Genomic DNA, 21,322 nt, shown 5'->3' with positions numbered 1-21,322 from the left:
ACTGCATATTCAGAATTTCTGCCTTCATTAGCCTGCCTTCTCTGGGTTAAGAGTACACTTCCCCACCCCTACACCCACCATCTAACACCCTCTATACACCTAGATGTACCTAGATACCCACCATGCAGCTTTTTATTTATAGTTCAACATCACATTTCACCTTTTACTAGCAACACAGCCACATTACAGGATGTATAATGCTTTATGTAGAATTCCCACAGTAACTATGTTTAGATTCTTTCATTTCCTTTATAAACTGAGGAAGCCGAAGGAATGGTCACTTCATCTCAGTGTTGAATAGAAGGTCTCTGCCGTGCAATCACCTTATTTGCAATCTCTCATTGACTGTGTGGAGTGTGTGAGTTGTGACCACAGTGAGCAGGAGCTTTGCAGTAGCAATGGCTTACTAAGCCTTTCTTTAAATTCCTTGATGTTGTCTCCACTATCGGCCTCCACCAGCATCAGAAACTTACAGCAGACAAGCAGCCCAAGCTGACAAAGGACAGTTCTTTGTGGTGACCACATAGTATCATCACAGTCGTGATAGCCTCTGCATGTAATGTAGTTACAGGGCGTTCACACATACGATTCCAAGAGCCTGGACCAGCGAGAGCTGCCCGTTCATTGTCAATGAAGTCCGGTTTGCAAAGAACTTTTAAACAAAACTACACAAAAGCTGAGTGTCGTGGTCTCACATTTATCTTTGATGTGTCTTTACCACGTTATGTAATGGAAGATACCCTGACAGAAAAAAGAACGGATTGTAAAAACAAATCAACCAAGAAGTACAGTTACCAGAGACCAGCCACTGACAACTCTGTGTGTGTGAGTGCGCATTATATCTTTGAGGAGGTGCACATCAGCTATTTGTAGTTTGTTGTAACTACTTAAGGCAAAAGTATAATTATAACTTGAAAGTTGTGCTGTACACCATTTATAGTCATACTAGAACCTTTGTGACTTCGACACAGCTGCAGCGTACAGATGCTATTTTTGCTAGTTAGGTCTAATACACAAATACAGCTGAAACTGATGGCAATGATATCTTCAGGTATTTAGTCACAAATACCTGGAGATATTGGACAAAAAAAATCTTCACCATCTGGTAGAGCTCAGGAAGATGTCAAGTACTCCGAATAAAGTGAACGGGATAAAACCTTTGGGAACAACTGTGCAATGTCAGCTCCAAATCCAAATCATGTCCAAGTGTTGTTGAGAAATCATACTCAATTTGAAAACTGTCCTATAGGGTCTATGGTATTTGAAACAAATTTTATGGCAAAGTGTCAGTTGTTGTTGACATGGGTTTTGGTTTGGAACAGAGTGACGAACATATTGCTTGAATGACACTAATGTACATAAAAACTCACCAACTACATATAATGCTGCCATTGACTGGTTCATGTCAGTTCAATGACAGAACTGTGTGATGTTGGGAAAAATGAAGCAAAGTAAGCTGTGTACTAAGCTTCTGTAGATAAAAAGGCTTTTGCTTTTTTGTCCTCTATCAGCCAGTATTCTGCAGGTTGTCTCCAGCAGCTCTAAGATGAGTCAGCAATTGACAGCTGATAAGCTCAGGTGCACTGTGCAATTAATCTTAGGTTACATTTAGGCTCACTATATAAATGTAATTTTAGAGATAGTGAAGAGTTTTCTGAAGGCAGAGCAAAGCTCATCAATGTGGACAAAACCAAGGACTCGATAAGAAGTGACCAACGGCTCATGTTACTAAACAAAGCTTTTGTCCAATTGTGAAACCCATTAGCAGCACCTTGATTGACTAATGGAGAAGTCGTTTGTTCCTGCAAATTATTTAAACACACTCCAAAGTACAAACTCTATCAAGAATGTAATGGCATGTAAAGTGTTTATGTATGTAAATCCTATTCCAGGCTATATATTTATGGTAATGACACGCTAGAGCAGCCTAGCAGCGTTAGGAACTGAAGAGTGTGTAATTACACTAATGCTCCGCTGACTAATAGGCCACAGGGGAGAGGAGTCCGTTCGCTAGTGTTAGCTCACTTACTAATGCGCACATCACACCAGCATTCTAGATATGCTCGTGATTCTGTGTGTGTGTGTGTGTGTGTGTGTGTGTGTGTGTGTGTGTGTGTGTGAGGTCTTTTTCACTGGAACCAACCTTTCTAGGACTGTGCCACATTTATGGTTTTTAGGTCCATTTAAGATTTGCATTATTGAGGGAATAAAGTAGTGTGCACAATGAAGTGGTTCAGAGCAGCCGCTTGTATTGTTTCTTTGTAAGCCGCCACTAGTAAAAAGCAAGTATATTTACAGGTTCGCTGTTGGTAGTGAAAGTACATTTCTGTGACATCTGTGCCTATAACTTTTGGATGGAAATACTCTGATGGAGATACATCTGGTCATATACATGATACAGAGTACTTTGTGTCACAAAACGTAATATGGTGATGTTCAAATGTATTGATATTTTCTCACACCTCTAGTATTTATAATTAATATAATATAATATTATAATTAGGTTCAACTCCCCATTCGTTCTAGCTATAAGTCTGTATGTAGAGATTTACTTGGGATTGGAGCTGATCCTAGCTAAGGTGGAGTACAGCCTGTATATTTAGCTTGTCAATCATAGATGTTCCATTTTTATAGCTGCTATTTGTTGAAAGCGTATGAATACTCCATACATTTCACATAATCTGATTTTCAGACCAGAAGGCCACTCAACCAAGAGAGACAAAACATCTAACTAATTCATTTATTTACCGTGGAATATCAGCCAATCTGAATTGTGTATGTGTGGCAAATGTATGTGAAGTGAAATTTGGGTTTTCATTATAAAAATCTGATCTTGACAACATTCATTGTTTGTACAAGCGAGTCATGGCTCAAACAAAGGAGATTTCTGAGGAAGAAGAGTTCTAAAAGTTCTAAAGACAGATGAGCCCCAGGTTTTTAGGTTATGTGAAAGGCATTATGTTTGCAGATGAAGAAACCTTGTCCCAATTATGAAACATAAATCAACGGTAGTGGAAGTAATCGCATCATTTGGACCTGCTTTGCTGCCTCTGGACCATCATTGATGAAGCTATAAATTCTGAACTGTGAACTGAAGCTCAACAGCATATGAATCATGCATTAAAACAACTCTGAGCACACAGGTTGTTTTATATGTTCTAGCTAAAGCAGAATAAATCTGACTTTTTGAAATGAGTCAAATTCCTTGGTCCTGTACAAACGCTGTGGAAGAAACTATTGGATAACTGGGTTTTCAATGACAATCAGATCACATTTCAGGTCATACCTTTGCAGGAAAAGAGGCTTGATCAACTTTCAAGCACCTCTGCATCTGCATCCCACACTGGCATATCCCAGTTATGACACCCTGGCTATACTACACCAGATGACTGCTGCTGTTTAAGTGTGAAATTACTCAAACTTTACATATCCTCAAGAATTTTAAAAGAAAAGTCTGTCAATTTCATATTTTTCCTCTTGTCAACAAATCCCATGTGCAGAGTCAAACCAACAATAAACAAGCACTGAAACCTGATATGTTTTCTTCCTCTGTGCCATAGGGCCTCGTTGTTCATAAACTATTGAAAACACATCAGTGAGACACACTGTTGCACTGGGTGACATGCTCTGTCATTAGCATAAGCATGCACACTCCTCAGTTTATTCTAACTCAGTCCCACATAAGCCGTCCAGCTCACTAGAACACCGAATTTGTATAAATCTGCCACCGAAAATAGTCCCAAACAAATGTTCTGTATTCTCCAGTTTGAGTAATGTTTGTGCAAAAAACCATCAGTTATAGCAAAGTGCCTTTTCTACAAAAGGGAACTGTATATTTGTGGGGTACTCACGTCTTCTAGAGTAATGGTCAGCTTAAGGGAGTTAGAAAATGTTGAGATGCATTGCTGGCTTTTGCATTTTTGCTAGATTTGTTGACATTAAAAATCTAGAATAATGTCAGCTTTATCACCTAAAGTGAAGTGAGGCTCAGAAGTTCTGCTGAACAGACATGTGGCCAAAAGTAACAGCTGAACTAACGTTTTATTTCACCTGGGAGCAAAACGGACATATTACAAACCTGCAGAAAGTAGAGTCAGGTTTGGCAAACAACTGAACCATTTCCATATCCAGCAGCAGGGACACTGAAAACAAGATAAAATGCTCTGTAGCAACCTGAAGGTTGTACCTTGTCATTCAATTAACGCATTAGAGAGGTTCCAGCACCACCCACGTCACTGCATGGGGTAAGGGGATATAGAAAATGAACATGAAATAAAATATGCAGTGGAGGGTGAATGGTGACAAACAATCTTCAAACTTAAAATTATTATTTCTTACCCAGTTTTAGATTTGCACCCACCGACTTTCATGCACACCCCCACCCAATCAGAGCCCTGACTAACCTGGCAGCAGGCGCACCCTCCAGTATATGCGCAGACACTGCTCCTCCTTGCGAAGGCCCCGGTGGCATTTGCAGGCTAACAGGGCAGGGTGTTTGGCCAGCAGGGCGTCCTGTCTCTCCAGGCACTCGGCCGCCGCCTGCTCCCCGAGCGGAGACACTGCGGCGTCAGCCGCACACAGCTCCAAACCCCGGTACAATGCCTTGCACTGGGGGTCAGCTGAGCACACGCGATGAGCTTCAACACAGTCAGTTGGGGAAGGAGGGAAGGGGTAGATGGTTGCTGAGGATGGTAATACACCTAAAAGAGAAAGAACAGTTGATCAACCAGGCAGCATGTCTATGTTAAGGCCTGGTCACTGTCTGTAAAAGCTACTGCTAACGAAAGCAAAGCAATTCCCTGATGTTCTGCACAAATGAACGAGTAAACTGTTTTGCACCACGTGCAGTGTTGCTGTGGAATAAAAATGAAACATTTCTACAGCTACGTGTGAAGAACGGCTTAGACAGAGGGTTGTATCCAGATCAGCTGGAAGTGCTGAAAGAATATTAAATAAGCAGATTTAGTGTTGTATGAATCAAAATGTGATGGAGAGGGGTGTGTGTGTGTGTGTGTGTGTCTAAACAAGGTGTAAAAAAACATTTTTATTTTCACTTGCTCCCTTAATTTCGCAACATCCAGCTTTATCTTTGGGACATAGTCTGTAACCCATCACTGATACAAATTCAGGAATATTAGCCTCCAACAATCCTCACGAGAGGAGGTTGAGGTGACTGTTTGCTCAAGGGATCCAATGTTTAGCAAGCAGATTATATTAATAAAATGAACAAGACTTTGACAGCAGAAAGCAGACAGACACACTTCTCTTCAAGTATTCTTAGTGTTTTCTTTGATCCACATCAGAGGGTGAACACCCAGACTGAACCTGGGGGTCATCTGTACTCAAGGGGTCAGATTGAGATTGTGCAGATATTTAGAAACCATGCTTATGTTCAGGCAGGGTTCAGTCAGTTACGTCAAACTTCAAGGCTGAATAGGTGTAACTACAGTCCAAAAGATGATTCCACCAAACAAATACAGCAGCTGGAGCACTCAAATGTCTGCTTCATTTAATGATACGTGGAAACTGATGTTTCAACTCCTAGATTCTCAGAGCGAAGCACAAGGGATGTACGAGGGCCACACTAGAAAAGGACAGCACAAACTCAACTGTGTCAGGTTTGAGTTGGGTTCAGATGTGATTAGTGGCTTCAGGTTTGGCTCTGAAGGAAATATGTGGTCTAATCTTTATTCTAATCAACATCAGAGTTTGCTAAAAAGTTTTCACACCAGCCTAAACAAACACAAGAAAGTTAAGTTGAACAACTCCAAGGTGTTGCATCCATGTCAGGTTCACCCACTCAACATCCTATTCTCATACTGTCTTAGTTTCTTATGGAGTAGACTACAGTAGACGCTCCTAAGCCCAGATATTCACAGGCGGCCAGCATGGATGATACTCTTCTTATTTATTACAAGCAGCATTTCGATTGTGTCGAACTCAAAGTTTCTCCAAGAGGAACTATTGTTTTGTGAAGTGTGGCTGCTTCAATTTGCAATAGCAAAAAGGAGCAGCTCCCCTGGTAAAATCCAAAAGCTGATACGCACAGGGGAAGTGCAGTGAAGTTGTCTGAGGACAGCAGAAATGTCATACGGGGAGGAGAAATAGGGGAACAGAAAGATAGATGGAAAAAGGGAGAGGTGGGAGCGAAGGAGTGAGCGAGAGAGGTAAAGGCAGAGACAAGAGAGCGAGCGTGCCAATGTGAACCTTGATGGGTTGGACACGCGCACAGTATGAGGCACAATCAGCATGCACTGCCGAAAATGATGTTCTTAGAATCACACAAAGATGCACACATATGCACCACACACACACACACACACACACACACACACACAAACACACATACACAATCACAAAAAAAAAAAACCCAACAACAACACATAGACACACATGGCTGCCCAGAGAAAGACCCTTTTATGTGTGTGTCCTGCTGGGAGGGAAACTGGGAGGCACAGAACCCATCATTATTACCAGAACACAATACTGCACAACCACAGGGGAGGGGGCGGAGGGGGCAAAGCAATCTGTCTGAGACACACACACACACACGCACAGACTTCCACACACACACACACACACACATCTCGGTGTCAGAATAAAGTGGCTGAGAGAGCATAAACAGCTTAACATTCAGTGCCGGATCAGTAGACAGTATGTAAATTGAATACTGAGTGTTCTGATGAAAGACTAACCACATACATAAAACATTGTTGGTTGAACAAACAGCCTTTGTGTAGCGCTGCATCCCAACCACAGCGCACACGTCACACTAACCGCTCGCAGCCCGACCCACTTGATCCCGACCGCCCTCCCTGACCAGAAGCGGCCACCTCATCGGACTTCTGCGGACACACTGGTTTCCATCTGTACTGCAAAGCCGACCGCTGATGTTGTCAGCTCCCCATGAGGTCATGTTGTGTTCAGGTCAAATTTCCAGCACACACCACATGAGAGGAAGGTTTTCTGCTACAACTCTACAGGTACGGCTCATCTTAGTCATCTGCAAAATCAAGCAATCCACTGCTGCACAACTTCACACTAACAGGAAACAGGTGTGAACAAGAGCAAAGCATCATACAGGATATACAATAATATATACTGTATATCATATTTTGCTAACACAGAAAGGACAAAATAAACCGTGTGTTACAGATTTAACCCCCAGAAAAAAAGCAAAAGCAACATATGTTGGTTTTTTTTCCTTCAACAGATCAAGTAATACTTTGATATTTGTTTCTCTATAGTGTGACAATAAGCTTTATGCCGCAGTGCAAAGTGAATCCAGTCAAAGCAGACCACTCTGGTTCTGTGTCAGTGCTCCAGACAGCCTAATACCACATCAAAACCACAGAGCTGTCTGCTGGCCTTTACTGAGCTCTCAGCTGCAATACACACAAGAAAGTCAAAGAAGAGGAAGAGAACACCATCTACAGTACAGCTAAAAGTCTGTTTGGACTGGTGTTTAGGCTTCCTATACACACACACATATATATATATATTTTCTTTTTTTTACCATAAATAATTTCATCATTCTACAACACAGCCCTGATGAGAGAATACACCTCTTCCACTAAGCTACACAGTAGTTTAACTCTACTCATTTCCATCATTCATAAACACTCCGATTTAAGGAGGACGAATATGAGGCCTGACTGGCTACATCAGATCCAATGAGCTGCTGCAGACAATTACCAACCCCGATAAAATGAAAAACACAAATAAGTGACTCAAGGCGCCCCTTGTGATGGCAGAGCACAATGATTTCCAGGTCACCTGATGAGTGAGGAGTGAGGAGACAAGGTCCATTTTTGGGTAAACTGCTCCCTGCTCAGCAAAGTAAATTCTTCATTTAGAAAGTTTTCTTGGTGAACCACTATGAAGACGTTGCCATAAGTGTTCTAAGTACATCTGACTCTATAGGACCTTAAGGATGAGTGGTTACATTTTCTATGTGTAATAATTCTGAACATTCCTAAAATTCATACATGAGCCCGTTCCTACATTGCCCAAAGATTAATTATTAGATGGAGAATGAGAATGATTCAGCCTCACAGATAGGGTTCAGAGTTCAGACACGACTCCTACCTAGACAAAGGTGGAAGTAATGGTCTGGATGGTTAGCTGGTTTGATGAAGTATGTGACTTTAATGTGGGGCATTGCACCATTTTACCTTTCAACATTCAATAATGTTTCCTTTGAACCATGACCCCCAACCCTACCTAACATCAATCAAGTAGAGTTTCTCTAGTTCCTGACAATTCATCTAAAACATAAACCAAGTCGCTGTAATAACTGTCAACCAGGAAGAACATAATTAATTGTAGTTTTTAAAACCTAGACCATGATTGGGTAATGTCCTAACCCACCTAAACCACAGCAGGGACAAAAGAGGAGCCTGGCATATGGTTTCTGTAGCAGTGACTTCTTATATAAAAAGGGTGCTACACATCAAATCCATTCATTCTCTATTTTGTCTTTAGTTTGCTTCCATGTGCGCAATGACATTCCTAAAACACAGCAAAAGATGTTGCTGATGTTGTTACAGGGTAGAAGAATGAGGAAACCTGCCCACTGTAATACATTCATTTAACATTCTTTCATCCAAAATTGGTTCAACTGAATTTCCAGAAATTTAAATTTAAGGTGATGTGCGTTTCCTTCAAAAAACATTATGCAAATATTAGCAACATCCCTCTAATCCCACTAATTTGCACTATTGCAAATGTCAGTTTGACTTTAAATGAGTTTTTGGTAAGTTTGGAAATGAACCCAGAGTAGTATTTTATTTCCATTCCTGTTCTGGAGAACTACACAACAATGTTTTTCTACCTATTAAAGTCTATAGTTGCATGGTATATAGTATATTGTGTTATTAAAACAAGGCATGCAATGACAAACAGAGATAGGACCAACTTTTTTGCTGTACTACTCTGGTTTTTTGGTTGCACTGCTCTGTGATAAGACCCCCCCACTGAACCAGAGTAAGCCCTATCTGAATAAGGTAGCCACTGTTTTGTTGCCTTGTTATTGCCATTGTAAATCCCTTTTAGAGTTTTTCAACACTTTCCCACAGGAAGTCAAGCCACAGTGTGCAGGTTGCCAAGCAAGAAGGACCAAGCTGACTACAAAGAGGGTCAAAGCCTGGAAGTGAAATTGTTTAGCTGAACCTAACTTTGGCAGTCAGCCTTTTTCCCTTCCAGACTCCAAAATGTTTGAGGATGAAAGCTCTTCACCAATTTATCTTCACAGAGAAACAACATGTTGAGTACATGTTGATAGATAAATGTACATGCCTTAGTTTTTGATAGACTTTACAAAACCTGTTTGCCATCAGTAGGCGGCAGAAGGGAAGATTAAACTCGCCTCGCTGTGTCTGCAGGCAGCACTCACCATCAGTGCTGTGGAGTTTATCATTGTTTTCCCATTGAAAACGTTGAACATCCAGTATGCCATCTGCTGCACACCAGCACTGTGTGAATACACAGAGGAGTCTGCATAGCTGCTTGAAGGAAGACAACCATTCAGACAGAGAGCGTTGGTTTAACGCGGACTCATTCCAGCAACTCAGGTCACGTTCCTTAACAAACAGTCCAGGTTTTGAACATAATGTGTAGCTTCATTTGTTCTTTCTCTCACCCAAGAGAAATACATGTTGGAGCACATGTACCCATTTAAACAGATTTACTTGCCGTAGGGACAGAGTCAGCTGGTGCTGCTGACTATAGAAGGCGGGAAAGGATTTAAGAGCCCTCTAGGTTTACAGTAGGGGCTCTCTCCATTCCTTAACCCTCATGAAAAAGTAAGAATAGATCAATCGTGTGACCTCTATCTATGTTTATTGTCCCTGTGGAAAATTCGTTTTGCAGCCAGGTGACATCATATCGCAGGAAAAGTGTGTAGGTGTAGAAGTTGTTTTAAGAAAATGATTTAGTGTATCAGAAAAATACACAGTGGCAGACAGAAATCTGTGCCTGTTCTCCCCGTGGACGTCAACACAGAGACACTTACATGAAATGACTGAATTTAAAACATTACAAGTGTACAAATATGCATAATGTTTTCTAGCAACCCCATGTCATACTGTGGGGTTATTTACCAGACAGTCCTTGGCCGCCTGACAACTTCAATTTAAGGCTCAAAAACGTCACAGCTCAAAGCCAAGAAATTGTCACACACAAACTGCATTTTTTACACTTAAACAAGATTGTATGAGATAATGTGAATAAAATCCACAACAAATGTATGTTTACGAATGATTGCTTCAATGTCCAGAACACCACACTCAAAGCCAATTCCAAACCACCAATGCAAGCAGGCCCCAATTCACTGTAGGTAAAATAAAGAAAACATATGGCTTTTAATGCTTCAGCTGGAGTGAAACGTTCACGGCTGTGCCAAGACTTTAAAACTCCACTTCATGAAATTATTGAGACTAGCTCTAAAATCAGAGGCTGAGCTGCACACAGCGCAGGTGCTCCCCACACAAACAGCTGATACTGTAGCTACAGACGGCACGTGTACAGCTAGTAATAAACCCAGACCGGGAGAAGTAGAATGAGAATAAAAAGTATGTTATTGTTGAGTGTGAACGTGAGAAGACATGTTTGATTATAGTGATGTGCTGTCTTTTTTAATCCAGTGCTTCTATGTAGGAAATAAATATTGATTTAGTTTTCAAGTTGAAAATTCAAATAATTTCCCAAAGTGTCAATATCCAGTAATTCCTTCAGTAGCATGATGCATTGTGTGTGAAGGACAGATGAATGGACAAATAAACAAATCAATACACTGCTGCCCTGTGGTAACGAAATATTATCCAGAGATCAATATAATAATGATGCTCCTCAACATCAATAAATCATTACTACATTCATTGTGAAGTACTAATATCATTACCATAAACAAACGGCACCAGTTCCCCCTCGTCTTTACGCTGCATTTTATTTAATGTGCCACAGACTTTAATGTGGATTATTATACAGCACAAAGCACAGCAGCAGGTAATCCACAATGTGATTCCAGAGTCATTGTTACAGCTGCACAGTCCCAATGACTTACCTGGTCAGAATGGACTGTATGCCGCCTGCTACCATGTGCCGTTATCAGCTCTTACTTGCCTTTCCGTACACATGTCTTCCTCTTGTACTCAGCACAGAAAAACCGAGAGCTAGCTGTGATGACAGAGCAGGGCAGGAAGTGTTTCTCTGGGTGAAAGTATTCCCACCACTGTGATGAGAAGTGGAAGTGATGCGTTTCACATTTTTGGGTGTGTTTGGGACAAACAAATGGAGAGGAATAAATTGTTGGTTAGAAGTGATGGAAACCACAGCTGAGTGAACAGATCACAAAAAGAAGGTCATCTACACAAACCCCGAAGCAGTTTTTCAGCTATATTTTGAACTCAGTAGTCTTCATCAGCATGATCAGTCTACACATCTCTGCACTGTTCTCCTCACCAGTTACACATGTGGTTCATATGTATGTGGGATCGTTCTCTTCAAGTATTATTTCTTAGATTAAGAATGAACCACATTTAGTCACATGTATTACATTTTCTTTTCCAGAAAACAGGGACTATCAACCACAGGCTCACTATATCAGATATTCTTGTAGAATGGAGGAGGTACCTCAACACCTCAACACAGCCATGTTAGCAAGTGTTTTGAGTCCACAAATAGAGAATACTTCACAGCCAGTCAGCATTAAAAAGGTTGTTCAGTCTGACCTGCAGCAGTTCCCAAAGGCTGAAGGCTGATTTAACAGATTAAGAATAAATTAAGTTCACAAGGAGTGAAAACGAGTTGGTATCATTTACTGCAGAAAGGAACCAGAGAGGAAATCTATCAAAAGTTATATCTTGTCACTCAAAAAGACAATCGCTATCACTTTGGCAGTCTGACAGGAGAGAATCTGTACTACTGTACCACATTTTCCAAATAATACAATGAGTAAATTGTTAAAAACCTCTATTAGATTGTTAATAGTACAAAGAGAACATACCAGGAGCAACAACACACTGCAGTTGTGTACTGCTAAAAACCACCTGGTGGAACACCTCACAACAAATGAGGCAGCAGGTCCGTATCAGGAGTGGGTATAAAAACAGTAACAAAGCTGAACAAGTTTTTGAATTTCACATTTTTAATTCTTTTTGGAAGCCATGGACACTATGGAGGAGAGGGACCATCATGTTCCCTCACACAACATAAAAGTCTTAAATTACGAGGACGAGGATTCTCTTCTCTTTGATTGACTGCTATCTCAGGGAAATGTTGGTGATCCCTCACTAAATTAAGGAAATGACAGCATGATGGTTAAAGCTGAAGGATCTCATGGAAAAGAGACCCAGGCTGGAACAGAGAGACGACTTCCTCTGTTTGCAGCCTGTGATCAGAGGACACCAGGAGATCACTGCGTGACCTTGGCTCTGTATTCAGTGCTTCTTTAGTGAAAGCTTAAGTTGAGAGCCAATAATTGGAATGTGAGTGACCTTTTAACAGAGCAAAAACTTCATCATATTGGTGAAATTAGTTCTGCAGCAACAGGGTAGGTCAACCAATCTAATAATAAAAAAAAAACATGTGGGAGCAAGAGCATGTGGAGCACTTTGCAGAAAATCAGCACTATGAGCTGAGCTTTGGTTCCCCTCCCTTCTGCTTAATGTCCACAGCCCAGCACCCCCCTCCCCTCCCCAAATAAACCAGAGTCATTTGTACAAAAGTCACTGTGTCACCTGCAAATTTCTAATCACATTTCACAGATACTAAGAATCACTAAGCCTCCTCATTCTCATTTCCCTTGCTTCCTTGTTTGTGAAAAACTGAGGTAATAGAGGAGCCATAATTAGTGTAATTATGATCAAAGAGCTAAATAATGGATAATGTGTGAATGGTTGCAAAGGTCTCAGACAGTGATGAATGCCTTCCGTTTTCTTTACATTTTGCAAAGGAACTCCTGCCATGTCAGGGTGTGTTGAAGAAGCTTCTATGCTGGGGGTTGGGATTTCAGGCATTAGACTGTAATGCTACATTCACATGATAATGGTTAAAAAAAAAGCACATACACAAGATGCCACAAGATGAATTAAACGTTGAGAAGCACGCTGGGAACACCCACCACTGCACGCACACTGAAACAACAGATGAACAATGTATGGAAACACATCGCACAAGAGCAGCTGTCACACAATGTATGGTGGCAACATGAGAAAATAACCGCAGCGGAGTATGTAAATGACACCTCTAAGCAAACGTGCCTGGAAGCTGTAGGCTCGAGAGAGCTTCTGGATCCTCCGCACAGACCAACAGTAAACTAGCGCGAGCTGCGAGCTACATACGCCAGTAAATCTATTCACAACATTGCCACCATAATAGCTTGAAACCCTCATGATGCCAGGACGCTAAAGATAAACCCTCATGAGTCTAATGATCTCATGATGTTTCACTATCAAAGTGAGCATTGAACACATTCTTACTGAGCTATGAGCAGCAAGAGCTCTGTGGGCGGCTTTTACCACAGCTTTATATTTATAGTTTTGGTTACATTATAATAGTCACCTTACTCGTTATGAGTACTATACATTTCAGTTTTACAAAGAATCTAACTTAAAGTCTACTTACTTGGTTTTTCTGGAGCTTATAGCAACTCGGGTGAACTCTCAGGCCAAGTATTGTTTTAGAATTTTTGATAAGATAGTAAAGACATGAAAAAAATTATAACTAGTGAATAACATGCAGCAAAGGCCACAACAGATGCAGCAATTATATAGTAATGTATTGTGTAACAAAACGTGTTTTGTTTTGTTTTTTTGACATGGTGAAACAATTCATCACAAGATAGGAGAGAATCAGAAGATTTTGCATTTTGCATGCTGTGCACTAGCACAATGCAATTCTGCATTGTGCTAGTGCACAGCTCCTTGCTGGTGACTGGCTCGCTCATCAAAGGGAACCCCGACAGAAGCCTTCCACTTAACATAAATATACATCGGCCACAGTATCAGAGAGTGACAATGTCGAGAAAAAAAAAAAAAACACAAATTCACCTGCAGAGCCGCGTGTACACTGCCACTGACGGAAGCATGTTCACATTGTTACCATCACAGGTGCTGGCTTTTGCACATTTCGCTAATAACAGTCTTTTTCATCTTTGACGTGGAGAACCTGACGTGTTCTTCCTGAAAAACAAGCTGAAACTTGGACTCGTCTCACCACAGAACATGCTCTCACTCTCTTTCAGTCCACCTCACATGAGCTTGGGTCCAGAGAGCTTGTTTTCTGCGCAGAAATTGATGTTTGGCTTCCTCCTATTTTATTGGAGGGTGTGTTTCAGGTTGCATTTTCTGGCTTCCAAAGTACTGCCAGGTCCATGTGGTTCTATTCATCACATTAGCCTGACCGTTTGTCATTGGCATTTGTAACTTGGTTATTTTTGTTTTTTACTTCTTTTTATTTTTGAATCCTGTTTCATGTGTGAAAACGTGTAGCGTGACGATGCCAGGCCAGAGACACTAAGAAGCAAACCTTTCCCTTAGTAACACTGATTTTATGCTAAAATGTGTTGAGATGTGTGAAAATCATTATTTACTTCCCACGAGGGATGCCTCCAACCTCTATTTCATAGGTTTTTATGCTTCCTACTTCTACAGTTAGACAAGAAGAAGATCAAAACATATTTGATTCAGTGTGTATCCACACCATATTGGATTTGAAGAAGTTAACTAAATGTCTGGGAGAGGTCTTCCTGCCAACAGGGAGGACTGTCTGTGAGGAAGACTAATTGGGGATTGTGGGTCCAGTCTTAGATCTGCAGCCAGTCTCTGACACATCTGTCATCATGATAGCAGATGGGCCTGAGGTCAGGCCACGGCTGACCTGGGATCAGTCCAGGCTCTGACCACAGAGAGCAGAGGTACCTTCAGGGACCACTGACTCATGTCCCATACTGAGTTTGGATAAGGACACACCAATATATACACAGCACTGAGTGTAATGCTTGTTCACACACTTGACAGACACACACAGCCAAGGAAGCAGAAGCCAACACACCATCTGCCGCGCCTGTGTTTGAGTTCCAAATCCCAGTTATCAACAAAACACACAGAAGACCTCCAAACTACCCCCTTGGATACACCATTCCCTTTGAGTAGAACGCTACCACATATTCAGACTCACACGCACACACACACATACATATATACACACACACATATACACACCTCTGCACCCAGATCAGATGGAACCAGGTGGATGGAGGCCAGGTAAGTTGCTCATTTTTCATTAAATGTGACAGAAGAAGGAAGATGGATTTTCTCACTTCTTTCACCAAGTTCATTCGCCTCACACACACTTCTAATTCTCTTCATCTCTATCCCCCTCTCTCTCTCCCTCTCTCTCCCTCTCTCTCTGTCTCTCCTCTGACCCTGCATGATCGCCTCTGCTATTCCAAGCCACTTTTTTTTTTTACGCTTATCAGCAAAGCAGGTTTATGATGCTCATTTCTCTGGCCTCATTGCTCTTCATAGACGTCATCGTCTGTCACTGGAGATCAATAGAGATAAGACATTTTCTCTCTCTCAATCTGTCTTGCTCTCTACGTAGTGGAAGGACGCCTGTTGTTCAAAGCACACACCCCTGCGGTGCTGTGAAATCATCAGTAATAGGTATGTTAGAACGGAGAGATAGCCTACACTTTGAAACACCTGACACCTGAGTTTGTGTGTGTGTGTGTTTTTCTGTTCTAAGTGGAGATGATGTGTTTAGATGTATCCATGCATCAGTCTACCGATACGTTCCCTGTATTTAAAGGATCCATGGGGAAAGCTATTCAGCCCCTTTTCAGAGACTAGTGAGCGAGGCAAAAACTGTGACTCATCTGAAGGAGATAAGCTTCTGCAGCTGAGAGTCACTGAACGTACAACTGCTTGCCATAAAGCTCTCGCATAGAGTTTCGACCAGTGAAGACCCTGGCCAAGAGAAAAAGCTCATATCAAATCGAGACTCCATGTGCCAGAAGGATTGTGGGAGACTTTGAAGTAAAGTGGAAAAAAGTTAGGCTTTTTGTCCATCTGACTAGACATTACATTAACAAACACACCAACCCACCGTGAAGCATGGTGGTGGCAGCATCATGCTGTGGGGATGCTTCTCTGCATCAGACCCTGGAAGGTTGGTGAAGGCAGATGGTAAAATGAATGTCCAGAACAATCCTGGATGAACATCTGATGCAGTCAACAAGAGAACTGTAACTTGGAGGAACACAATTCAAGATGATTATTTAATGCCAGTTGAATGACAGCTAAGTTAATGAGCACAAACATTTTTTTTGTGTGTCAATTTGTGTGTTTTTTTGTTTTAATTGTTTGTTTATTTTAAATAACAGTGAACAAAGTACCATGCTGGAGTGCAGACATAGTAGTAGGAGAAAGCATGATTAGCATTAATGTGACTTAGTTAGCATGTTAGCATGTTTTGTGCCATCCAATGTGTTTGTATGCTAAAAATAACATTTAATGAGGAGTAATAAACTGGTATTGCTAACAATAGCTAACCTGGCAGGGTAAATGGAATACACCATATGATACGCACCAATAATGATGTTATCAGGGTTTGGTCTCAAAGACTATAAACTAGAAGTGTGGAGTTTGAACAAGGTTTAACAAAAGATACTGCTAATTGCATTATGGGTACATTGAGTTCATACTATTATTATTGTTAGTATTTAAAAACTGTTCTACATGTTCTGTAGGTGTTTGAGGACAATTGTCTATCACACTGAGCTGATATAGATCATATTGTGTGAGACGGTGTGGAATATGATGATTTTATTAAGCTTAAAATTCAGTTCAGAATTTAGAAATTTAAATAATCATGAATAAATAAGAAATAATTTAAATATTAGAGTCGTTGGAAAACATCTTTAATTTATTAAGGGTTTATTTTACAAACTAATCTCATCTGCATGTAACATTGGCAGAAAATAGTGCGTTTGTTTGAGATCCCATTACCCTCTTTGAGAAAACAGGTTCTCAAGACCATTTCCAAGGGAAAAATCTACGTGCAAAAATGATCTAGAAGAGAAAGCAAATATTCCCTGTGGGCAGCTTCACTCTCAAAGTACTGGTATCAATGTAGGTCTAGACGCACTAGTGGTGTCTACACAAAATGAGCCCTGTCACACACGCTTCCAACCCTAAACACACACACAAACGCACACACCTGCCTGCGCACCGATAAGACGTCAACCACTGCTGCTCCAAATGTGTTTGCACACTGGAGATGGTTGACTGCACTTCCTCATTGAACGACTTGAACAATTTATTCTGACGCGCCACTGAATCCGAGGGGGAATTTAGATTGAGATTGAAAAAAAAAGGAAAATCAGACACGACCTGAAAGCCCGGGGGAGAGAGAAAGAAACAGGGGGGTGGTAAACCTGAGGCAGCAAGACAGGGAGATATATGAGCCTGTCACTCAACATTACAGTGTCATGACAAGCTGGACAATCATTAACATGGCTAATGAACACAGTGGGGACATGCTGTAGTACAGACCAAACTCACATGAAGCCAATGACTTTTCATTAGTCTTAAAAAGAGGATTTGATAATACATATCCACATGGAGGCAAACAAACCTCCAAGTATTATTTAACGTGATAATAATCTTCCTGCTATGTTAGCCTGGCTGCATCAGACACATCCACTGACCTCAGCTGCCACTGTGTATGAAAATTCAGAAATGAGCAAGCATAAGGTAAAAGTATATGAAGTCAATTGTGAAGAAAGGTAGTAAATATACATATGTAACAAATACAGGATGTATGTTTATTGTATAGTATCACATACAACCAAAAGTCAAACACAGCTATGGTAGTGAAACGGGGTTGAACAATTCAGGAAACCATTCTGTGATGGTTGGCATGTTATCATCGTATCACCGCTGGTAAATGAAAATAAAAATCATATCATGCGCAACTATGTAGTGTGAGAAAAACAAAGTGTAGAAATTATTGTACATATTCTACCTTACATTCTTGATAGATAAATAATAAACTGTTTCTTCATGTTCTAAGTAACGTCTGTCTTGCTTTTGTCGTAGCATCAGACAGCCTAATATGGGTGTGTCCTGTTAAAGTGTTAATGATCTGATACGCACACAAACAGAAAATAAGTTAAAACTTTAAAGCGAGGATAGAATTTACTTTTTTTTTTATTAAAATGTAAGAGAGAGATCTGTATCTCTCTCTTTAACCTAAATGTTGGGTAAAGATTGGGATGTTTTCACACTTTTGTCATTAATTACCTTCCATATTTGACATGTTGACCTCTATTTATTATCTCTTGTGATCTTAGGAGGAGCTACGTAGCCTCTTTATTGTAGGTGACAAGAAATGTTCTTGGCTCTCTGGGCTTTCCAACTTCCTGTTTGCTCTACAATTACTGACCCTTATGACTTCCTGCAACAAGTATTGCGCAGGTTGTTTTTACTCATACAGTCCTGATCACGCCCCACATCAGCCGAGCACACCAGTTTTAGTTTCTTTGTCCAGCTCTGGTAACCATGCTTCTGTACACTAACCCACACATGCAACCTGTAATGTATTTAATAAATAATAATGAATGCCATAAATAACAACAAATACAGGCCACTATGATGCTGACGTTCTGAGACAGTGTGTTTACGATGCTGTTAAGACGCCTTTTGTCTTCCAGTTCCCTTCTCATGCACAAACGCACAGACACAGCCTCCTCTACACAAACTCTATACAAAGCACACAAAGAAAAACAGGATTACACCTAACGAGGTCGTCCTCAGGACAATATCACGCTCACACCCAAGAGTAAATTTAATTTTTACAAACTTATGCAGCGTCTCATGCAGTTATGTGTGGAATCAAGTTCCCAGAATCAGTCTGTTGGTTAAAACTATGCTTATCATGCTTGTGGTTTAAATACACCAGAAGGAAAGTCCACACTGTCGGAGTGGACATCCGTCAATAGGACAAAAACAGCATTCAATAAAGTATGATTCCAGATATAAACTGAATAAAGGTGAAATAAAATGTCAAAATGAACATTTCCCTTTTAGCTAAGAAAACATATTTCTGACACATAAAGATTTCTGTGAGGTGTACAAAATGTAGGCACAATCAAATCTTTAAAATGATCCCTGATATTGACGTAGTCTGTGTAGAAATCCACATAAAACGACAATCACTGAATTTCATACCGGAGTCTTTTCATTTGTTTGCTTAAATCTCCTTCATCTCAACTCACTACCTCAGAATAGAGCAACATTTTTGATCTCTTGTTTTTCACCTTAATTCTTATTTATTTATTTTATATGTAATATTATTATTATTATTTTAAGTCTATTTCTATCTGTCAAATATTACATATTTATTGCTACACTTTCAAATCTACCTACAATATTCTGATACGCCATGAGGATTTCTCAGAGCTCACCTTTTTTAAACATTTGTTCCCTTTTAATCTATAAATTGGACCAACATTGTGTAAAAAATATACTAAATATTACTAAATTAAAATCAGGCTTTAGGATAAGTTCACTTCATTATGTCTATTTCATGGAACATTGTTATCCTGCTTCACTATGTGGCTCCATACACATACATCAGCAGACAGGAATCTGTCTCTGCTGTTGGGACCTTGGCTTTACTGAGGTTTGGACGACCATCAGTCAGCATGTTTTTCTTTTTTAAGTCATCTTTATTAAAGTTTCAGTTTAAGACCTGGAGCTGAGAGGGCGTAACCTAGTGGCGTTTAGGATAACACACAAAAAAAAACACAGGTAGAGATTTATTGTCCCTTTAAAGAGCACATGATCACAGACAATGAAGGGAGTAATTCATTAAGGCATGTATGATATTAAAGCATTGGAATCGCTCCAAACAGTCATAAAAAACAAAATCTTACTCCGCTAAAAAGTTGTGAGGAAAACACATCTTTACATCCCCGCAGCTCCAAGAGCGTGAAATTGACCAAACGGACCAAAGACAGGCTGCAGCTCGAGGAGAGGTGAGGAGACACAAACGTGCCCTCAGGATTATTTCTCTTACTTTACTGAAGAGTGTGACACTACACCGACTTTTTTCCTCTCCACTCTCACTACACTGTAACTTGCGGGTCAAAGAGCACCAAGACAAATACTGATGCGTTCAAGTGTCTCACAAAACAAACACTTCTCTGTTTAATTATAAGAATTCAGATCCCAGCACCTACCTGAGAGGAAAAGAACAAGCACGGTCCCGACGAGGATCATGTTTAAATGCTCAAGTGTTCAGGACACCGGGGGGGGGGGAAGGGGGTAAAAACACGAGGACGTGGGTCCGGACTCGGTGCGTTCTCGGCTGGTCCAGCTGCGCCGCTGTGCGCCCCGCAGACAGACACCCAGCCCGCCGGCTACATTCACCGACCCCGACGCTGACCCTTCGTCCCTTCGTCCGCCTTTTGTTCTCCGCCTGCACACGGTAAAGTCCGTCAAGTTTCAAATCCCCAGATGGAAGCAAGGAGAAGCCTCAGGAGGAGCGTGTCGGAGCAAAGTATGCGCCAGAGAAGCAGCCTCTGAACTGAGGAGTGTGTGTGAGAGTGTGTGTGTGTGGTTGTTCGTGCAGAGGATCCCGCTTCGCACGGAGCCGCTCGGAGAAATCAACTACTGGGTAGAGGGAATGTCGGAAAGTGTGTCCGCGGACGGTGTCCACGATGCGGCTCCGCTGGTGAAGGGGTCCCGGTACATTCTGCGATCATGATGCTGACAGGCAGAGGGGGCTGGGGTTATTAACTGGTGATATCCCTCCTCCTCCTCCTCCTCCTCCCCCTCCTCCTTGTCCTCTTCAGATCACCATCATCACCTTTGGGGACAGTACATCAAAGGATGGAAAGCGCATCATGGAGGTCTTTATAAGAAATCAGATAATTGTGTCTTTCAGTTCATCTATATTCTTGGAACCACACTTACACGTTCTGCATGCTGCCGGCGGCCAATGTGTGTTTTTCCAAGTGGCCCTCAAGAAAAAACATGATTCAGATTTTTATTAATAAACCTCAAGACATAGGTTCTATTAAACTGAATGTTGATGACTGTCAGTAAAGTCATTAATGCAAAAATAAAATCTTCCCCCAGCAGCCTTTGGGAATAACATGGCTGCACCTGATTTTAAACATCTGCATGATGAAATGTCATGTCCTTTGCAACAAATGACTATTATATTAATGTAATGTAATTTCATCAAGCAGGTTTTACCTGTGTTTATCACTTTACTCCAATGATGGTAAATGGACTGTACTTCTAGACTAGCA

General features: G+C 41.0%; 1 protein-coding gene across 1 annotated transcript in view; it reads right to left on the bottom strand.

The window, feature by feature from the left end:
• Positions 1-20,860, bottom strand: part of gfra3 (GDNF family receptor alpha 3) — a 34,332-nt gene extending 13,472 nt beyond the window's left edge. Inside the window, exons 1-2 of the mRNA XM_026358115.1 lie at positions 20,246-20,860; positions 4,404-4,700 (exon numbers count right to left, since the gene is read on the bottom strand). Coding sequence (XP_026213900.1) covers positions 4,404-4,700; positions 20,246-20,285 — 337 coding nt within the window. The 5' untranslated portion in view covers positions 20,286-20,860. The remainder of the gene's footprint in view (positions 1-4,403; positions 4,701-20,245) is intronic.
• Positions 20,861-21,322: the final 462 nt, after the last annotated feature.

Source organism: Anabas testudineus, chromosome 10 (assembly GCF_900324465.2).
Source record: "Anabas testudineus chromosome 10, fAnaTes1.2, whole genome shotgun sequence".
In the NCBI taxonomy this organism is placed as follows: domain Eukaryota; kingdom Metazoa; phylum Chordata; class Actinopteri; order Anabantiformes; family Anabantidae; genus Anabas; species Anabas testudineus.
Note: the sequence above shows the minus strand (reverse complement) of the source record. Positions and strands in the feature narration are given on the sequence as shown.